This window comes from Neolamprologus multifasciatus, chromosome 11 (assembly GCF_963576455.1).
Source record: "Neolamprologus multifasciatus chromosome 11, fNeoMul1.2, whole genome shotgun sequence".
NCBI classification, from domain to species: Eukaryota; Metazoa; Chordata; class Actinopteri; order Cichliformes; family Cichlidae; genus Neolamprologus; species Neolamprologus multifasciatus.
Genome location: NC_140449.1, coordinates 23,796,883 through 23,816,051, shown reverse-complemented (window position 1 = coordinate 23,816,051; position 19,169 = coordinate 23,796,883). Strand labels below are relative to the sequence as shown.

General features: G+C 41.7%; 1 protein-coding gene across 6 annotated transcripts in view; it reads right to left on the bottom strand.

Moving 5' to 3' along the window:
- The window catches only part of znf574 (zinc finger protein 574), an 84,004-nt gene that overhangs the window by 47,222 nt on the left and 17,613 nt on the right, over positions 1-19,169 (bottom strand). For all 6 annotated transcript variants that reach the window (XM_085177664.1, XM_085177665.1, XM_085177669.1 and 3 more), the window contains exons 8-10: positions 9,187-9,335; positions 8,645-8,932; positions 3,498-7,244 (exon numbers count right to left, since the gene is read on the bottom strand). In XM_085177664.1, the coding sequence (XP_085033790.1) occupies positions 6,645-7,244; positions 8,645-8,932; positions 9,187-9,335 (1,037 nt within the window). In that variant the 3' untranslated portion in view covers positions 3,498-6,644. The remainder of the gene's footprint in view (positions 1-3,497; positions 7,245-8,644; positions 8,933-9,186; positions 9,336-19,169) is intronic.

Genomic DNA, 19,169 nt, shown 5'->3' with positions numbered 1-19,169 from the left:
CTTTATTTGTTAAGACAGATCGCCGTGGAAGAAGTGAAACGTTTTTCAGCTGGGATGAATAATCTTAAAACACCGCAGAGATGTAAAGGTGCGTACTGCATGCATGCAGCTTAATAAAACATGTCTGTCTCCCTACGTAACGGTATCATTTTTCTTGCATTGTGTAGTGCAGCACCTACTGTACGCTGACCTTAATGTGATTTATGATATTTTCCTTCGCCTGTAGAATTACTAGTATATATGATTTTGCCTGGTAAATTGTTTGACCTTTAATAGCCACGTACCAGTGTTGCTCTGATGTTGATATTGCATCCATCACAAATACACTGCAGTAGTACTTTTAGGTATCCGTTTAGGGCTGGGTGAAATTAGCCGTCTTCACATTTAGCCAAGATATTATTTGCATGAAATGCTTAAAGGCAAAATTATGAGTGTAGTACACAAATATAGAAATTAATCCCCTTTGAATGCTCATAACGTACTTGAAGACGTGTCATGCGTGTCACTGGAAAGATGACAGATGAAAACACCAATTACCATATATAAATTAGATGGCTCCCATGCTAAATTAAATGTTCCTTTTTTATTAAAACACAAGGACTAATCTATGTCAGCTACGAGATTTTTCTGTCATGTTACCTTGGAAACAAAGCTTTTCCCGGCATCTACAACTTGCCAAGATGTCAATAAAAATGCCATTTAAAAAAAAAACAACAACACGACATTAACGCTTCTCTAGAGACTCAGTATTAAGTGGGTTTAGTGGAACTCACTGTAGGTCTGTGTTGTTATTTTTTAATACCGTTGGTGTGTAACATATGCTATATTTACTATAATTTGCTTCAGGAAAGCACATGCTAATTTTACCCAGATCATTGTAAGATATACCTACAAGAACCTCAGTATCACTCTGCTTTTAGAGCATAACTCCAGGCCATGTGCTATAAGAGCACACTGCAGACTGAGTAATTTGTGGGTTTTATTTACACTGCATTTACTGGTGTTTCACCACTAAATCCAAACTAAAAATACAGAGTAATTTTATTTCAAGTAGTTTAAAAAAGAAAAATGCCATGATTATATATCAGGATAGTCAGTTCAACTACCCGTGGTTAGGGCAGCTAAGTGTTAACTTCCTCAATTGGTCTCTTGTGCTTACTTAAAGTTCATATTACGCAATGCTGGGCAGCACAGTGGTGCGGTGGTTAGCACTGTCATCTCACAGTCAGAAAGTCCTGGTTTGAACCCACACACACGGAGTTTGGCAGTGCCTGTGTGGGTTCCCTTCCTCTCACAGTACAAAGACAAACATGTCAGGTCATCTGGTGTTTTTAAATTGGCCATAGGTCTAAATGTTTGGGATTCATACTTAATTGGGAAATCTACAGAGTAAACTGACGTGCGCCGCGGTGTAACTACATGTCGAGTCGACACAGCCCACAACGACTGTGACTGGCCTGTTCGGCACCCTCGATTCTTCCTTTTGATTTCCAGCAATTTTTTGCCACAGTTTGTAAATTTATCAGTGAGAATGTATCAATTATCGTCTCAGCATCAACATAAGGACTCACAAATGTCAGAAAAAGAGAGATTTGAGAGACAAATATATTTGCCCCTAAAAAAAATAATCACAACAAAGGACGAGGAGGTAAAAGTACCAGCATTTTATTTGTTGGCTGGCACCACATATAAAACACCGGGACACGACCTCACGGTAATTATTACGTACTGTGTAATGTGAGTGTGTATTAACATAAACTCCAACAATGATGTCAGCCACTTATGTAGGTTACGTCATAGTCTAAATCTGGCATTAGCCCTGCAAAACACCTGTCCAGGGCGTCTGCCCCTCACTCTTATTATAACAAAAGCTTGTCACAACAATGATACAAATGATAGCACAATGTTTCATTTGATAACGTGATGTAAAAACACTTCCCTGACTTGGATCTACAACCATAGTAACAACGTTTCTTTCTGCTGCTCTCTTACCCACAGAGGGTCGTCGCAGCAGATGGCTCTGGATATTTGATTTGTGTAGATTTTTTCACTGGATGGGAAACCCCCAAAGGAATTTGTGCATCTTCCTGGTCTCTGATCAGATGTAATGTCATAGTAACGTTTGTAAAATACATTTTATTCATGTTGTTTTATCACATTAGTGCAGCGTTTGAGAAAAATCGTTTTTCTTCTTTTGAAGGGCTGTGTACACACAGAGCAATGTTGCCACAAGTTGGCAAATCATGGCCAAATGCCTTTGGATTTTTTGGGCTGGCATCACATCCTGCTTATTGTTTCTACCCTCTCTGTTTTTCTTTTATGCCTTTACTGTCCCCACAAACCGAGACAGCAGTGCCAGACAGCTGCACCTCCCTGAGCCTGATTTGAGGCTTCTTACTAGTAAGAGGGAGGGTTTTTTTTTCTCCCCACCATCGCCATGTGGTGCTCACAGGTAGGGTGGCCAGATCAAACTAAATGTGAGGCAACCGCTGTGTTTTTGTGAGACAAAGTGGGACACATCAATAATGCTGAAAGGTAGTCTGAATGTTTTCATGCTGTTATTTCAGCTGCTCAACAGGTTTTGGATTTCAGTTTGGATCTATCCATAGATTTTTTTAATTTTATTTTTTTAGCCATATCTGACAAGTGTCACTATTTTTATAAGATTATGACATACATGTATTCTGTCACTTTACGCCATACCCCCTCCTGTCTCTCAGAATATACTGCTGCTTTATTTTCTTCATGGCAGCTTCCATCATAGTCACCCAAATCTGCAAAGCCTGTGACGTTTTGGTGTCTTTCCCCGATGAGTGTGGCATTAGACAGGCTGAAGTTCTGAATATAGTAAAAAGCCTTCCCTTCATATACTTTGGGTAAAAGCCAGACTTTTTGAGAAAGCAATCAAAATATGGGAGACTATCTCAAAATGTGAGAAGGGGACAAAGAAAAAGAATGCTGAGTTAAGGATGGACAGCTGGTCATCCTGCTCATAGGTGATCATCTGATTGTTGGAGAGCTCTCGTTAATATTATAATTATTTATAAACTCCAGTAAAATTCTATTTAAACAGAAAAAAGTGGCTGAACAAGCAACAAAATAAGATGGCTAAAAGTAATAGTTACATAGTTGTGTAAATGTTGATGGAAAACTTAGGCTAAACTAATAAATACATATTTAAATTGCTGGAGTCATTTCCAAGCAAAAAAATTAAATTAAATGACTCGGTTAAAGTATAAACAAATGATCGAAGTTGATTAAAATAAGTGGCTGGCACAGCAGCTAGCTAAAAGGTTAGCTGGGAAAGTGAGACACGGTTAAAACACCTGGCAGGAGTTACCTGCACACGTCATGCTAAAATGTTTAAAGGTAACACATATAAAGCTCACTCACTTGCCTCTAATGAAAAAGTACTCCAAATATTGCTGACTGCTTTTACTTTTTAGGCCACACTTAAAAACTCCATATTGACTCGGTAGCTGCAGTGCTGCGCTTACCTGGAGATGAAAGCCAGAAACAGCGCTCGTGGCGTCCTCCACCTGCTCGGGACACTGTGATGTCAGCGAGTTTGCTGCTCCGAGCTAAAAGCTGAACATGCACATCCTCTCCAGAGGGTCACTTAGGTATTTTTAGTGTTTATGATACAAGCAGAAGTGGGAATCAAAGGGATCCCCACGGTGAGAGAAGCTACTGCGTGTGCTCGTTTCGGGCTGTTTTGTTTGCAATGAGGACACTCGTGAATATGTCGGTTATGTGGCTGCATAGTTGTCCATTTCATTTGCTTGTATTAAAATTAAGAAAAGGCCCTTATCTCTCCCTGCTTTAATAGCTTATACAAGCCATGATTAATTTTAAAACATAATTGCAAAAATCACCACAGCACTTGCAAGAATATTAACATAATTTTACTACTCTAGTGTACACAAAATCAGTTACTGTGCTGCCTGAGACAGACAGATAGATAAACTCAACTCGGTTTTATAAATGTTATATCTCCTCCGATCGATGCTATAATGACTGAACATCTCACCATTTTTATGAGAGGTTATTTTTTTTAAAACACTAGATCTATTTCTGTATGCCGATTATTTTAAACGCTCCATTTTCATAAACACTGTAATCTACTTGACAATGGGAGATCTGATCACTCTCCTATTATAGTAAATAATTTTAATGAGTGCAGCTCGTTTCGCATTTGTGTCTCTATTCTAAAACTTGCACATTCACTCTGTTTAGCACTTTGCAAAAGACTTGAGCCACTCTTTACCTCTTCATATTCACCCGATTTCATGAGCCAGGCTTTCTTATACTTTTACTTTTTAAGGCGATCTTGAGTAATTGTGCACCAGGATTTCTGGAGGTCTCTCAAAGTTGTTCTTTGAATATTGGCTTGGACATTTTCGACTCATTTTCAGTCCAGCCTTTGTCCCATTTTCAGAGGAATGTTGACTTTTTAAGCCACTTATCACTGACCTATGAATCATTCAAACATAAAAAGGCACATAACTCAAGGGATGAACCAGAATCGTTTCTACACATAACAGACAACTTGGCAAACAACCAGTTTTAAATTGTGTCTTTAGGCTCTTTGTTACTAGCAGCCTGCTGCAAAAAACACATTTGTTCTCATTTATTCAGTTAAATCTACAGAAAAAAGCCAAACATAGCAAAGTTTGACATAAAAGTCTATTTCTGGACCAAGAAGTTGATTCCCAAAGAGCTGCTAGAAAAAAACAAAAACAAACTATTGAGCAGTGGACCCTTAAAACTTGAGAAAACTGGGTAAGTGGAGGACAAAATATGAAAGTATGTCCTTAAAAAACAGAAATAAATTGATGCGGACCTTCAGTTGATCCGTCACTGAAGCCTCCTAACTTAAGCGATAAAACAGTGTTCCAACTACACATAACAGACTTAGGAGTTATTTTGTGAAGAAATTAATCACATTTTTTTGTTTAAATCATCATCAGTATGTACAGAGGTGGTCAAAAAAACTCCTGGGCAATTCACTGAAAGGCACAAACTCTGTTCTTCAGTAAACTACTGCACCCGTTTTCCCTTTTCAAGACCAAATATAAAGAGGGGTGTCTGAAGACAGTACTGTAGGTTTTTTAGTAGTTAGCATAACTGCAAGAAACTGCACTGCATGAGAAACCTCATTAAACTACAGACAAGTAGGGATTAAATTACTTTTACTTTTTTCTAAATGACTAGGATTAAATTAAAAACCATGAAAAGATTAAGTCTGATCTACTGATGACATACCGTCTTCCGCAGATCAAAAACACATTCACGCTGCAGTCAGTGTGCCTCACCGGTCTCATGATTTCCCCGCCAGCATCAACAATTTCATTATGTCTGCGTGTTTGTGTGTTTTTGTTTCAATGTCAAGCAGCAGGTATAATAAATGGCACTCCACCAGAATATCAGCTCTCATGATTTGCCAGGAAGAGGGAAAAAAAACATGTATTTATTGACTCACAGGCTTTTGAGTGTCTCAAAAAAAGCAGCGAAAAGCTCCTCAAGTTTTGGCACCGGCTTCTTTTTGCTCCTCAGGAGCCCTCTATTTCCTGATGTGCGTCTCACTCTGCAGAAATGCTGCCATTTCCCCATTTCAGTTACCCGCACAATCATCAGCATTTCTGCCTCTATGACATGAAAACAAACTAAGACTGAGTGCCTCTGCGTGTATGTGGTCTCAAACCCCCCTGTCAGCAATCACTGGGTGGGAGACAGCCATAAACTGCACTTTAGAAGCCTATAATGGGCTACTGCAGCGCTGGCAAAACTTATATCACATTATGCCTCTTCCAATTCAGACACAAATAGGATCATTATTTTTGATAACTATACAGCAAGTGCTGGATAATTTCATTACACAACTTGCCACTGCATAATGCTGTACTTCAGTTAAATCATCATGAATCTCGCCGTATCCCTATTATTATTGTATTTAATTACAGCACAAAACAAATCAATAACGTAATGTCCTACAAATTATTGGAGCATGAGACTTGATCTACACACATTACTCTGCTCCGCTGTGCCATTCGCTAACACCAGTGTGTGTCTGTGTGTGTGTGTGACAGAAAGAAACAGCGGTTTCAAAATCTCGACAGCGACTGCTGCTGAGCGGGTCTTTATGTTTCTCAGCTCAAGCTACTTCCTAATGTTGGCTGAGGTGCCAATTTACAGCAGGACCTATAAAGTCTGTCCCATCTGATGAGACGGGGGCAATGCCCTCTTGTCATCCACCTAATAAAATGATCGACGCGCACAAGAGTGAATGCTCAAACGTTTTATTATAAAGAAAGCAGAGAACACTTCATAGGCAACCACGTCGTCCCCTAATAAACAGGGGCAGTAAATGCACACAATCAGTTCTATTAGTCTGAAAAGCTACTTTAGTGTGTGAGTGTTCCGCTCAATGTTTCCTCTATGTCATAAATTCACTTGTCTGCTCAAGAAAACTTATTACACAGGTGGGGAGTTTTGCTTAAACTCTCTTGGAAATCTGCCAGACAATAAACATACAGGGTATTGGCTTCATCTGTCAAAATATTTAGATCACCAGCAGTCTATATTAGCGATTAATCATTCAGTGTTTTTCATGTCCTTGTTGTCCACGATTTCCTATGCTACCTTCAAACAGTCTCCTCCATAATGAACTCAATGGTATGCTGTGGTGACTGGCTCGTCTCCACCATGGTGATTTCACTGCCGTCCATTGTGATGGTGGGAACAGTGATGGCCTGAGTTCCCAGGACAGAGGAGGGCAGAATGACAACCTGCGACGCTCCCTCTAAACTGCTGAGTTGATCGGATGGGATCATTACGGTCTCGGTAGCCCCTTCAGCTCCCTGCAGCACGTAAATGGTCTGCACAGAACCAGATTCGACCTCTTCCACGGTGGCCAAAGATGACAGTGCTTTGGCTCCCTCCAGCACCTTCTGGACCTGAGCAGCTTCAGCTGCATTAACCACCTGCTCTGCTGTTTCCGGAGGCAGGTCCCCGTGCAGTCGGATGTGTTTATCCAGGTTGGAACGAGACCGAAAGGCAGCGGGACAATGAGGGCAAGGGTAAGGCTTCTCGCCGCTGTGGGTGCGGGCGTGCTCGGTGAGACGAGCGGCGACGCTGAAACTCTTGCCGCAAATCCAGCAGCAGAAAGGCCGCACGCCGCTGTGGATGCGCTCGTGATCCTGCAGATGGGGCAGCTGGCGGAAGCGCTTACCACATGTGGCGCACTGGTGGAAGAACAGAGATGAGGGGAAAAGGTGAGAGAGAGGCGAGAAAGTTAAGTTCACAACTCTGGCAGCACACAAACTCAACTGCAATTAATTCCTAAAACCTCTCTTTACATTTTTCTGCAGATGCAGCACTCCTGGCTGAGACACAGAAAGAGCAGAAAGAAAATGGGATAGGGAAGACAGAGGGGGAAGGACAAATACAGAGCAATAAAATCATATCATCATCATCATCAGTCCCACACAAGCAATTAATTGTTTGGTCAATAAGACATCCACACACCAGATTTAAAAAAAAAAAAAGAAATGAAGGAAATACGTCTTCAAATATCGTGTTTTACCTGACAAAAGCTGAAAAACCAGCAAATAAGAAGCAGAAGCCAGAGAACATTTGTCATTTTCAGCTTCGTCACAGGCTAATGATGAACATTCTGTCGCTGAAATAATCGATTTGACTAAACCCTGCAGCTCTGCGTGTAAGGGGAGTGTAATAAATTACACAGAGTATGAGTTACACAACAGAAAAAATATTAGCAGTGATCTAAGAGCTTGACTTTTCTAAATAATCATTTTAGTAATCAACAGTTCAACGGCATCATTCCTGCAACACCAACATTTGTTCTGTTTGCTCCCAAATGAGCGCAGACAATGAAATAAAAGTAGATAGATGATTAAACCTGAAGCACTACAGAGGAGTAACAGTATTGAGCTTTGCTTTGATTCCCACTGGGGACACTCAGATTGAAATTGCAATCCCTATTGACAGATCTGCAGTTTCAGTATCTCTGTGAAATACACTCTAATATAATTACTTTTCCTGTGAAGTTTGCTCTTTATAAACTGAGCAAACACATATGTTCCTCCAGGAACACAAGGTATATTTGATATAAATTAAAATGTATCCCCGTAACTGCCTCTGTGTTTGAGAACCGGTGCTCCTTGAACCGCAGTTCTTTGCCTGCCTGATAGATCATGGCTCAAAGCGAAGCCACAAATATTAAATCAATTTCTAAAGCTGAGATGGGCTTGGGTGGGTCTATAGTTGATGTCCTGCCTCGTCACCAGAGCAGCAGAGAGAGAGTGAGAGAATCCCAGAATAGTAACAGGCACAGAGGGGAGCTGACAGGCCCTAACTCAGCCCTGCCATTAATCACAGGTACACAGAGAGGGAGAAAACACCCGCAGGACACACTCTGCACAAATGGCCATGGTCCGGAACCAGAGAGATGGCCGCAGCTATGAGCAGGTGTGACCGTGGATGGGGATGAGGCAGCTCTCAGTTTCATTTTGAAATACATGTGTTTAAAAGATTTCAAGACCTTGTATAAAGAGAGAGAAATAGGATTCTTAAGGCCGAAAGAAACTACCTTTACACAAGTACACGCCACCGTGCTTCTTACCTCAAAGGGCCTCTCATCAGTGTGTGTCCTCATATGAACGTTGAAGGTGGAATTATAGGCAAATTCCTTGTGGCAAATCTGACAACGGAAGCGGGGTCGGTTTTTGGACTTGCTGAGCGTTCCTTGAAAATGCGCCAGCACATGCTCCTCCAGGGCACTGTTAGAGATAAATCGGCGGCGGCATGGCCTCACTGGGCATTTGAGAGGTGTCTGGCCTGTGTGGGATAAACGATGAAGGTCGAGGCCCTCTTGGGTCATGCAACGGTGTCCACAAAGGTCACACTCAATCTGAGGGAGGATAAAGAAAAGGAAGGGAAAGGAGACGAGAGGGAGACAAACCAGAATGAAATGACAGAAACGATGTCGTCATTATCTAAATTTTTGTCTACTTATCTAAAGTACGATATCACAATCCAACTCTAAATGTGGACCGTGAGACACATCGCCACTCCCTCACTAACCCTGTCAGCTATTCGATTGGAAAAAACAAATCACACTCTGGCTCACATCCTCTCTTTAAAAAATTTTTTTATATCTCCAACCTGTCCAGTGCAGCGTCCTCGGCCCTGGCCCCTCCCACGACCGGTATTCTTCTCCTCTTCGGTAGTAGGACAACGCTGGAGATGGATTTCCAGCACTGATTGGTTGATAAACTGGGATGAGCAGTGAGGGCATGTCGCTGGCTGCTTGTCTGTAATGGAACAGTGTCGGATTTTAGACAGATGGTCATAATTTCTCGTCATACTACACGCTAATGGCCGTGCTGAAATCTGATGGCTGGTTTGAGCTTGCCGACTGCCTGATGTTGTGCCAGCAATCGCGCAGTGACAGGTGGTACATACAGAATCAGCAACAGTGGCCAAACAATCCGCTGCAGCCAGAGTCAACAAATAATGTGGCCTCTGTTTACCGTTTATGATTTCAACTCGACAAATCGGTGCCAAAAGATGCAAAACATGAGTTGTTGCAAAGAGTCCAAAAACAACCCGTCATTTAGCTCACCTATTAAAAAATGACCAGCGGCCCTTTTTATAATGATTCACAAAGACAACAAAAGCGACTAACACTTATTGAGCTCAGCTGTGACAAGCTGCTGCTCTTTGCATCACCAGAATGACATCAAGGTGGATCTCATTAAACATATTGAGTACTGGCCAGATGTAACCGATCCTCATTAAACAGAGTTACTTTATCAATGTCATTTTGAAGAACAGTTTATTAACTTTTAGTGCATTCATCAAGTCAGTGGGTCACTGACTGTTTAATGTTATGCTACTACAAGATAAAAATGATCCTGAAGACTTTAAAGCCAAGTATAGAAACATTACACTTCAGGGGAATGGTTGATATCAGTATAGTAATCAGACTTGTAGAAAATCTACGTAAGGTATCACAAATATGCCTGTGAATAAAAATTCAAAAATTTATCAGAGTGCATTTCAACATTTTTTTTACATTTACATCACACTATATTAAAAATTATTTGCTTTTGGAGTGTTACATAAGCAATTTGATTAGTTTATCTTGGGCTCTGAGAACTTTTCATTAGGGATGTTTCCAGCGACTAATGCACTAGCTGATTGAGTGAGAGAAGAAATGTAAATGAAATTAATTGTCTAGTCAAGTCTATTAAAACACACTCAGATAACAGTCAAAAGGGAGCAATCTAATGGATGAGGTCAAATGCTGCCTGCACAAATACTGCATGTATTCAAGAGCTATTTGAGACCTTTAATCCCATTATTTGATAACCAAATAGTATTTTAAATGATGCCAAAATGTGTGCCAATTTGTGGCACATATTCACACTTGCTGCACACAGAGTCACATCACATTAATTTCCCAAGTGTGGCTGACATTAGCACCGCCACCAGCCTTTTTTATTCAGGTGTGCAGAATGTGGTTGAGTTGTCATATGCCAGATTGCTTTTCATTTTGAAACAGACAACATAAAACTGCAAAAGGTACAGCAGAACTGTACTCGTCGCTTATTTACAACTTCCCATCACACAATGGGGTGTTGCCATCTCCCAGAGCTGCAGCTCCAGCTAGCTGCATAACACCTAAGATGAAAATGATAAAAAAAATTCATATGTTTAACCAACTAGTATTGCTGTTGCTGACTAGTGACTGGAACAACATTTACAGATCTTGTCAACTGGTCGCACATTCAAACATACTTTTAATGAGCATTTCATTTCTTGTTTAATAAATAAAAGCTGTTAATATTTATTGGTTAATCAGTTATTAAGTTCCGTGATTAACTCGTTACCTATTTGAGCTGTACAACATTATAAACCTGCAAAATTGTGTCAATTAGATCATTCATCATCTAACTGATTCATCATAACAAAAGTAAACCAAACTTCCTCGCTCCCTGGGTAGCTTTCAAAAATCTGGTTGGGAAACTGCTGACACTGATGGTTCATCATTAAGTCCATAGGACGTCATGCCAATAACTTGCAATTTGCTAACCATCTGTACAGTCTGTCCCAGTGGGGGAGATCCACTCTGCTCCCTATCGAAAACGTCTAATTAAACCTTTAACAAGGGCAATCTCAGCCTATGGCCTTGGATGGATCAATAGATCAATCTCTCCAATCATTTTTCTCAGAGGAGCCCTGTACCTCTGACCTCTGCCGCACGCTGACTCTTCAAGCGTAACTAATGAGGTTGGTGTGCCAACACCACCTGATTAAGATGAAGTGTCAACATGTTGACCCAATTCATTTGCCTCCACCTTGCTCCTCCACTCCACATGGCACGCTAATCAATAGAAAGTCATTGACCTAATGCACTGAAGAACGCATATACCATAGGCATATTTTTGTAAATTAACAACAAGAAAATAGAGCCATTTTTGGCTGAATCGGCATTATTCTACAATCATTCACTGGATCAGAAAATCATCTCTAGTTTTTCTATTACAACAAGATATGTAAACAGCTGGGTTCTCAGCATCTCCACCACAATTTAAAACCCCTTCAATGATAAATAGTAAAACTTTGGAAATAAAGTAAGGATATGCGACACTGTGTTCACCTTATGGTGCCCTGCCACTTTTTTCATCTCCAGTTCAGACAGAAGTGTATGCATTTATCCAGTTTGTTGCTAGCTAACGTAGATGTCAACAATAAACATGCACATCCAACAGCAACCAGTGACATGCAAAAATCACACACACATCCTCAATCACTTTGTAATATCTGTAGTGTAGGAGGCTCCGTGACACCAAGAGGGACATCATGTCCCTGAGTATCCTGACCAAAGCAACCTATCACACTTTTAAGACAGATGACCTCTGATGAAATATGCAAAGACCTGTTTGCAGTAGCATACCCATAGTCATCCTCTCAATCTTCACCATGCCCAACTGCATGTTGGGAAAACCAAGTGTTGTACTTTGTTCGTCTTCTTCTTATAGACATAGCATTTCTTTCCCCTTTAGTCAGTATGATAGTGAACTGAAGTCTGACCACAAGCACTCAAGTGCAGGTGAGTCTCGCCAAAAAGGACAAAGGAACAGTCTCGTCCAAATGAGCAGTGAACCGAACAAAAGTGTGTAACGTTGACCTGAAGCACAAATATCACCCACATATATCATCTCAAATGCAGCCCATAATGTTGCCATGGTAGTGGTCTGCTGGTACCAGCTGCTCAAGATGCTGACGACACACGCATGATGTGTCAGAGGATGAACAGAGCAAACTGTCCAGAATATCATTGCGTCATTATGAGCAACTATCATCGAGTCATTATGAGCAACTAGCATGTTCAGCTTGGCATGTTCCAAACTGACACATTTTTGCTTCAAAGTCATGCTCAACAGTTTCTTATCAATATGCCCTATGACGAGTACTTTTGATGCAATATCAATTTAAAAAAAATCTACTTTAAATACTTGTTTTGACGTGTTACTGATGAGCCGCCCGTGGGCAGAAACGAGAGGGGTTTAAATTATGTGACAACTAAACCCAGAAAAATTTGTAAACTGTAAACATGCCAACCAGACTTAAAACATTTGTAATAGTACAATAAATGGTGTGAAAGAAGTGACGGGTAAGGTAAGCGACGGGTAAGGTAAGCGACCCATGTTGTAGGTGACGTCAGACGCCGGAGATTTGGCGGAAAAAACAAAGCGAATGGTAGCGTAGAGTTTAACAAAGTTTCCTTAAGCTTCAGTACTGCCAAATAAACTAACCAACTGTCATATAACTAACAACATCTGTCTTATCATCTCTAACACCCTGGAGGACAACGGGGAGAGTTTAGACGCTCTCCAAGAATACATCGAACGCTGCTTCCAAGATTTAGTAATGAAGAAGGCCCAGAGTGCATCTTCCCCGGCCAAAACCGAGACGCCGTCATCGAAGAGATGTCGTCCGGCAGACTCCCCCGGCACAACATCGCCTGCCGGCAAAGACATCGCAGATATCCTGGAGTCAATCGACAAGCGATTGTCCAGTTTCGATGCGAGGCTGTCCCTGGTGGAGATTCTACACCGGGAATTTAAATCTCTGAGAGAATCCCTGGAATTCAGCCAGCAGCAGGTGGAAACGCTTGCCGCTGAAAATGCCACGCTACGGGAGTCGGTCAAATCTCTCGCCGATAACGTGACCCAGCTAAACACTGAAAATAAAAAAATAAAAGAGTCCGTTATCGATCTACAAGCCCGTAGCATGAGAGACAATCTTGTTTTTTCTGGTATTCCAGAATCTACCGGAGAGGACGCGGAGGCAACGGTGAAAAGCTTCATTAAAATCCACCTGAAGCTGCCGGAGGACACCGTAAAGAACATCGCCTTCGACAGAGTGCATCGCTTGGGGGGCGTGAGGTCGCGGACCGGGAGACCACGTCCTATTGTGGCCAAATTTGGTCAATTTAAACAGAAGGAACAGGTGAAGAGTCGCGGCAGGGAACTGAAAGGAACGGACTTCAGCGTGAACGACCAGTTCCCCAAAGAGATCCTGGAACGACGCAAGGTCCTGTTCCCAGTCCGACGTAGCTTCATGCAGAAAGGCTCCCGCGCTGTCATCGCCGTGGACCGGCTCTACGTGGACGGACAGCTCTACCGCGACCCCGGCACCACACCGTGGTTATATTGACTGCACTCCAGATAAGAACCCGCTACACTCTTTTCTTATTCATTCACACTTTCTCCTTTAACATGGGTTGAACCTAGTAATATCAGTATGATGTCATAGCAGATATAACACCGTCACCCTCCGTCATTACTTTAATTGGAATGTTTCCGTTTCTTTTCTTTTTTTTGTTGTCGCTCACACTTTATGTGGTTTCTTTCTTTCTCTTGTCTTTCACTGCTGTGATCACCTACTTCCCCACTCACCTACAAACAACACCCTCTATTTCTCCATATATTCGCACCACGATCACGCAAACACACACGCTCAACGGCAGCACATTTACAACAGCCTCACAGCAAGCACAGACTTACAGGACACATACGCAAGCCACGCTTGTTCATATTAGTGAATAGTCACACACATAGTCAGACTTATGGAGCCTATCACCACACTTTTTTCTCTTTCTATTTACAAACAAGTGATGTTTCCACATTTTCTCCACCCGTCTAAACGGAACACCCAGCTTACATCATTAGACATACACACACAATTATGGGCATGCTGAGGTTTGTCACATGGAATGTAAATGGGGCTGGCACCAGAGGAAAGAGGTTAAAGATATTTAACCAGCTTAAAAAACTACAGGCAGATGTTGTTTTATTACAAGAAACTCACAGACCTGTTACAGGTTTAAACGAACTTAAAACACCTGAGTTTCCTAATGTGTTTGCAGCTTGTTATAATTCTAGACAAAGAGGAGTAGCAATTTTAATACATAAAAATGTTAATTTTACAGTACTTGATACAGTTATGGATCCAGAGGGTAGATTTCTAATTATTAAACTATCAATATTGAACAAAAAACTATGTATTGTAAGTATATATGGTCCAAATGTTGATGAACCCTCATTCTTCCACGGATTTTTTAGTGCACTCTCTGAACACCTTGATTGCACACTCATTCTTGGAGGCGACCTCAACCTTGGACTAAATGAAGAAATGGATAGGCTCAACACAACAGGAACTCAGCGCAATTGGCAATCCACAAATATAATCAAACAGTATATGAGCGACTATGGCCTTTGCGATGCATGGCGCTCCCTTCACCCCAACAGTAAGGAATATACTTTCTTCTCACATGTTCATCACTCCTACTCTCGTCTGGATTATTTTTTGGTCAGCAGCTCACTGCTGAGTGACATTTCAGACACTGAGATTCACCCTATAGCTGTCAGCGATCATGCTCCTGTATCTTTAACACTAATACACAAGAATAATACTACGCCAAGTAAAAACTGGAGATTTAACACATCACTACTTAAAGATGAAGACTTTATTAAATATTTTAAAAAGGAATGGACTTCATATTTAGACTTTAATGACACTCCCGGAACATCTGCTTCTGTTCTATGGGAAGCAGGAAAAGCTGTGATGAGAGGTAAAATAATTTCTTTCTCATCACACAAAAAGAAAGAAGAAAACAAAAATATTCAGGAATTAGAAAAAACCATCAAATCCTTAGAAGAAGCCTACGCGTTCCACCAAGATCAAGAAATAATGAACAAAATATGCAAAACAAAACTAGAATTAAATGAAATTATTAATAGAAAAACACAATTCCTTGTACAAAGACTTCGCTTGCAGAATTTTGAACACAGTAACAAACCAGGTCGATTTCTAGCAAACCAGTTAAAAATAAATAAAGAAAAAACAACTATATGTGCCACTAAAGATTTATCAGGGAACACAATATATGACCCTGGAAGAATAAACAAGATTTTTAGGGATTTCTATGAAACTTTATATTCACCACAAATAAACCCGTCTAAAAATGAAATTGATTTGTTTCTTGACAACGTAACTCTTCCAAAATTACTAGACAGTCAAGCAATGGCACTGGATTCGCCACTGACGCCAGGTGAACTCCAGGAAGCCCTGATAAGTATGCCCATTAATAAAGCTCCAGGTCCAGACGGCTTTCCTGCAGAATTCTACAAAGAATTCTGGACAATTTTGGCACCAGTATTCCATGGAATGTTGCAGGAAATCAAGAAAAATGGCAGACTACCACCAAATATGAATTCTGCTAACATTAGTCTCCTGCTAAAACCAGGAAAAGACCCTTTATTTCCCTCAAGTTATCGTCCAATATCCCTTATAAATGTAGACCTTAAAATAATCTGCAAAGCTCTCTCAAAGAGATTAGAGAAAATAACCCCCCTCTTAATTCATCCTGACCAAACTGGTTTCATAAAAGGTCGGCACTCCTCAACAAATACTCGTAGATTTCTTAATTTAATAGACTACTCATACAATAAAAACATTGAAACCATAATATTATCTCTAGATGCAGAAAAAGCATTTGACAGAGTTAACTGGAAATTTTTATTTGCAACTTTACACAAATTTGGTTTTGGAAACTCTTTCATAAATTGGATAAGAATATTATACAATTCCCCAACAGCTCGTATCAGAACAAATGACCAGACATCCTCCAGCTTTTGTCTCCTGAGGGGCACCAGACAGGGATGCCCACTCTCCCCTTCACTTTTTGCAATTTTTATCGAACCTCTAGCAGCAGCACTTAGACAGGCTACAACAATTAAGGGCATAAAATGTAATAACGTAGAACATAAAATCAGTCTCTATGCAGATGATGTGTTGCTTTTTCTGCAAAACTCACAAATCAACCTCTCTGAGGTAATTACTCTAATAAACTGGTTTTCAAGAGTTTCAGACTATTCAATTAACTGGCCAAAATCTACAGTTCTTCCCATTAACTGCTCCTTCCACAATTCATCTTCTGCCCCACTACAATCTGGAAATATTAAATATTTAGGTATTATTGTTTCTCCTAAGCTTTCAGACTTAATTAAATTAAACCACATCCCACTTCTAAAGAAAGTAGAAGGCGATCTGACTAGATGGAAATCTCTACCCATATCACTCATGGGAAGGGTCGCCACTATAAAAATGATGATCTTGCCAAAAATAAATTACTTATTTTTAATGATCCCTAACAAACCATCACAAGATTGGTTCAGATCTCTGGATTCACATATTTCTAAATTCCTTTGGAAAGATAAACCCCCGCGCATCAGCTTAAAAACGCTACAAAGAACCAAGGATAGAGGAGGACTAGATCTGCCTAATTTTCACCAATACTTCTTAGCCAACAGGCTTCAGTTCATCTCAGAATGGTTAAAATGTACCCTCTTAGATGAGCCCTGGCTAGATGTTGAACAGGCACTATGCAATGATCTAGAGATTTCAGACCTACCATTTATTAGCTCAAACATCAAAAGACATGAATGCTTTAAAAGCATCAACATCAGCTTTTCTCTGTCAGCATGGTGGGAGTTTCTAAAAATAACGGAGTCTTCATTAATCCCATGCAAACGTACACCTATCTGGAATAACCCTGACATATTACAAAACAAAAATATGATTAATTTCCCAGAATGGAGTTGTAAAGGAATTAAATACTTAGAACATATATTAGAGGGAACAGAATTTATTCCATTTGACAGACTAGTTACACAATATGGGATCAACAAGAAAAGATTTTTAGAATATCAACAAATTAAATCCATAGTAAAAAAGAAATTTAACCTCAGTCAAGTTGAATTACAAACACCACCAAGTGTGGTTCAATTTCTTACTCTTAAATCCCCCAAACTATTATCTAAAATATACAGAACACTTTCTAAAATAGATGAATCAATATCCCTTCCTATTGCAAAGTGGGAAGCAGATTTATCAGTCAGCTTAGACCAAAACGTCTGGTCTCAGATTTGCTTAAAAACCTTTAAATCTATTAAAAATCCCAATCTGCAATTAATACAATACAAAATACTGCATAGAGTGCACTATACAGGTCATCGAATGTTTAAGATGGGCTTTACATCCGCCAACAACTGCTCACACTGTCAAGGCAATACACCAGACAGTTACATCCACGCTCTTTGGTTCTGTCCACCAGTGCAGAAGTTTTGGCACGAGATATGTGAGGACTTATCAAAGTGTCTGAAATGTAAAATTCCAACCTCCCCTTTAGTATGCTTGTTGGGAAATTTGGATGATGTCACTACAGAAATTAATACAGTCCACATGGTTTTTATTGCCCTATGCATCGCCAAGAAAACGGTCCTCATGAACTGGAAAAATAAAAATAATCTTAATTCTAGCCAATACAGAAACTATCTAATAGATCACATTAGTCTCGATATAGCCTCTGCCACCACATTAGATCAATCCCTCTGGGCTCCTTTGATCGGCTCCATCACCTAGCGGGGGTGGGGGGTCGTGGTTTGGTCCCGCCTTGGCTATTGTGGTTGATGTGGAGGTTGGGATGGGCTTAGGGCACCTGGAGGACCCCTAGAGACGTTATCCCTGGAGGGCTTAACCCGGGGGTTGTGTTCATAACCTGGTTAGTGGCTCTGGTCGCTCTCAGAGGTTGTTCTCCTCGTGGCCGCGTGCAGCGGGGCTGGAGGATGGTCTGTGCTGGCGGACGTAGGTTACTGGCCTGGTGGCCTGGCTGCCCCTGAGTGGATCCGGGGCGGGCGTGGGGGTTTGGGGTTCGGGGGTGCTTCGCCTCCGTGCTGGGGCTCTGGCTGGGCCTTGGGGGCTTCGGTCCTCGTCGGTGTGTCGCCGAGGTTGTGGGCGGGTGGGTGCACGGGGGCTCAGCCCTGGCGCAGGGGGCCTCTTGTGCATCGGCCTAACCGGGGGGCTCTTGAACTGGCAGGGAGGTTGTTCCATCTTTGCAGGAGTCCACTCTGCAGGTGGGGGAGAGACATAGGAGAGGTGGAGAATAAACTTAACCTGGGTGTCTGTGTCTTGTGTAGTCTGGGAGATGATTGAATGTTGGGGTGGGTACAGTTTCCTCTGCGGTGGGGTAGAGTGGGCTGCCCCGGGTCCTGTGGGGCTTGGCGGTGTTGCTGCCGTAGGCCCCGGTCTGGATGGGCCTGGGCTCCCTTGCCTTGGTGGATACCAGAGGACGGGGGTGCATATTGGGGTCAGCGGGGGAGCTGGCCCTAGGGAGGGACACCCTCCCCTCCCTTCTTTTCCTCCCCATCCCCGTCTGCCTCCCTCTTCACGCTCCACCACACCCACCCACACAGGTAGGGCTTTGGGGTGCGGGTGTGTCACCAGGGTGCAGGGGAGACATTCCCCCCCCCTCTGTCCTCTTCTGGCCACCTGTGCCTCAATTTTATCTCACAACTTAGACATCCACATTACTTACACTCTCATAACACACACATATATATATATATATAGGGCCTTGAGGGTGGGCACGTTAACGGCGTCCAGTAGACGGTCTGTGTATTCAAACCTGCCTCTGGCGCCGGTGCCCACCTCTCAATTTTAAATCCATGTAGACATTGAGGGTTCTCGGGAGGGGCCGTGCTATCACCTGCTGCTCTCTGGCAGCAGCACCATGC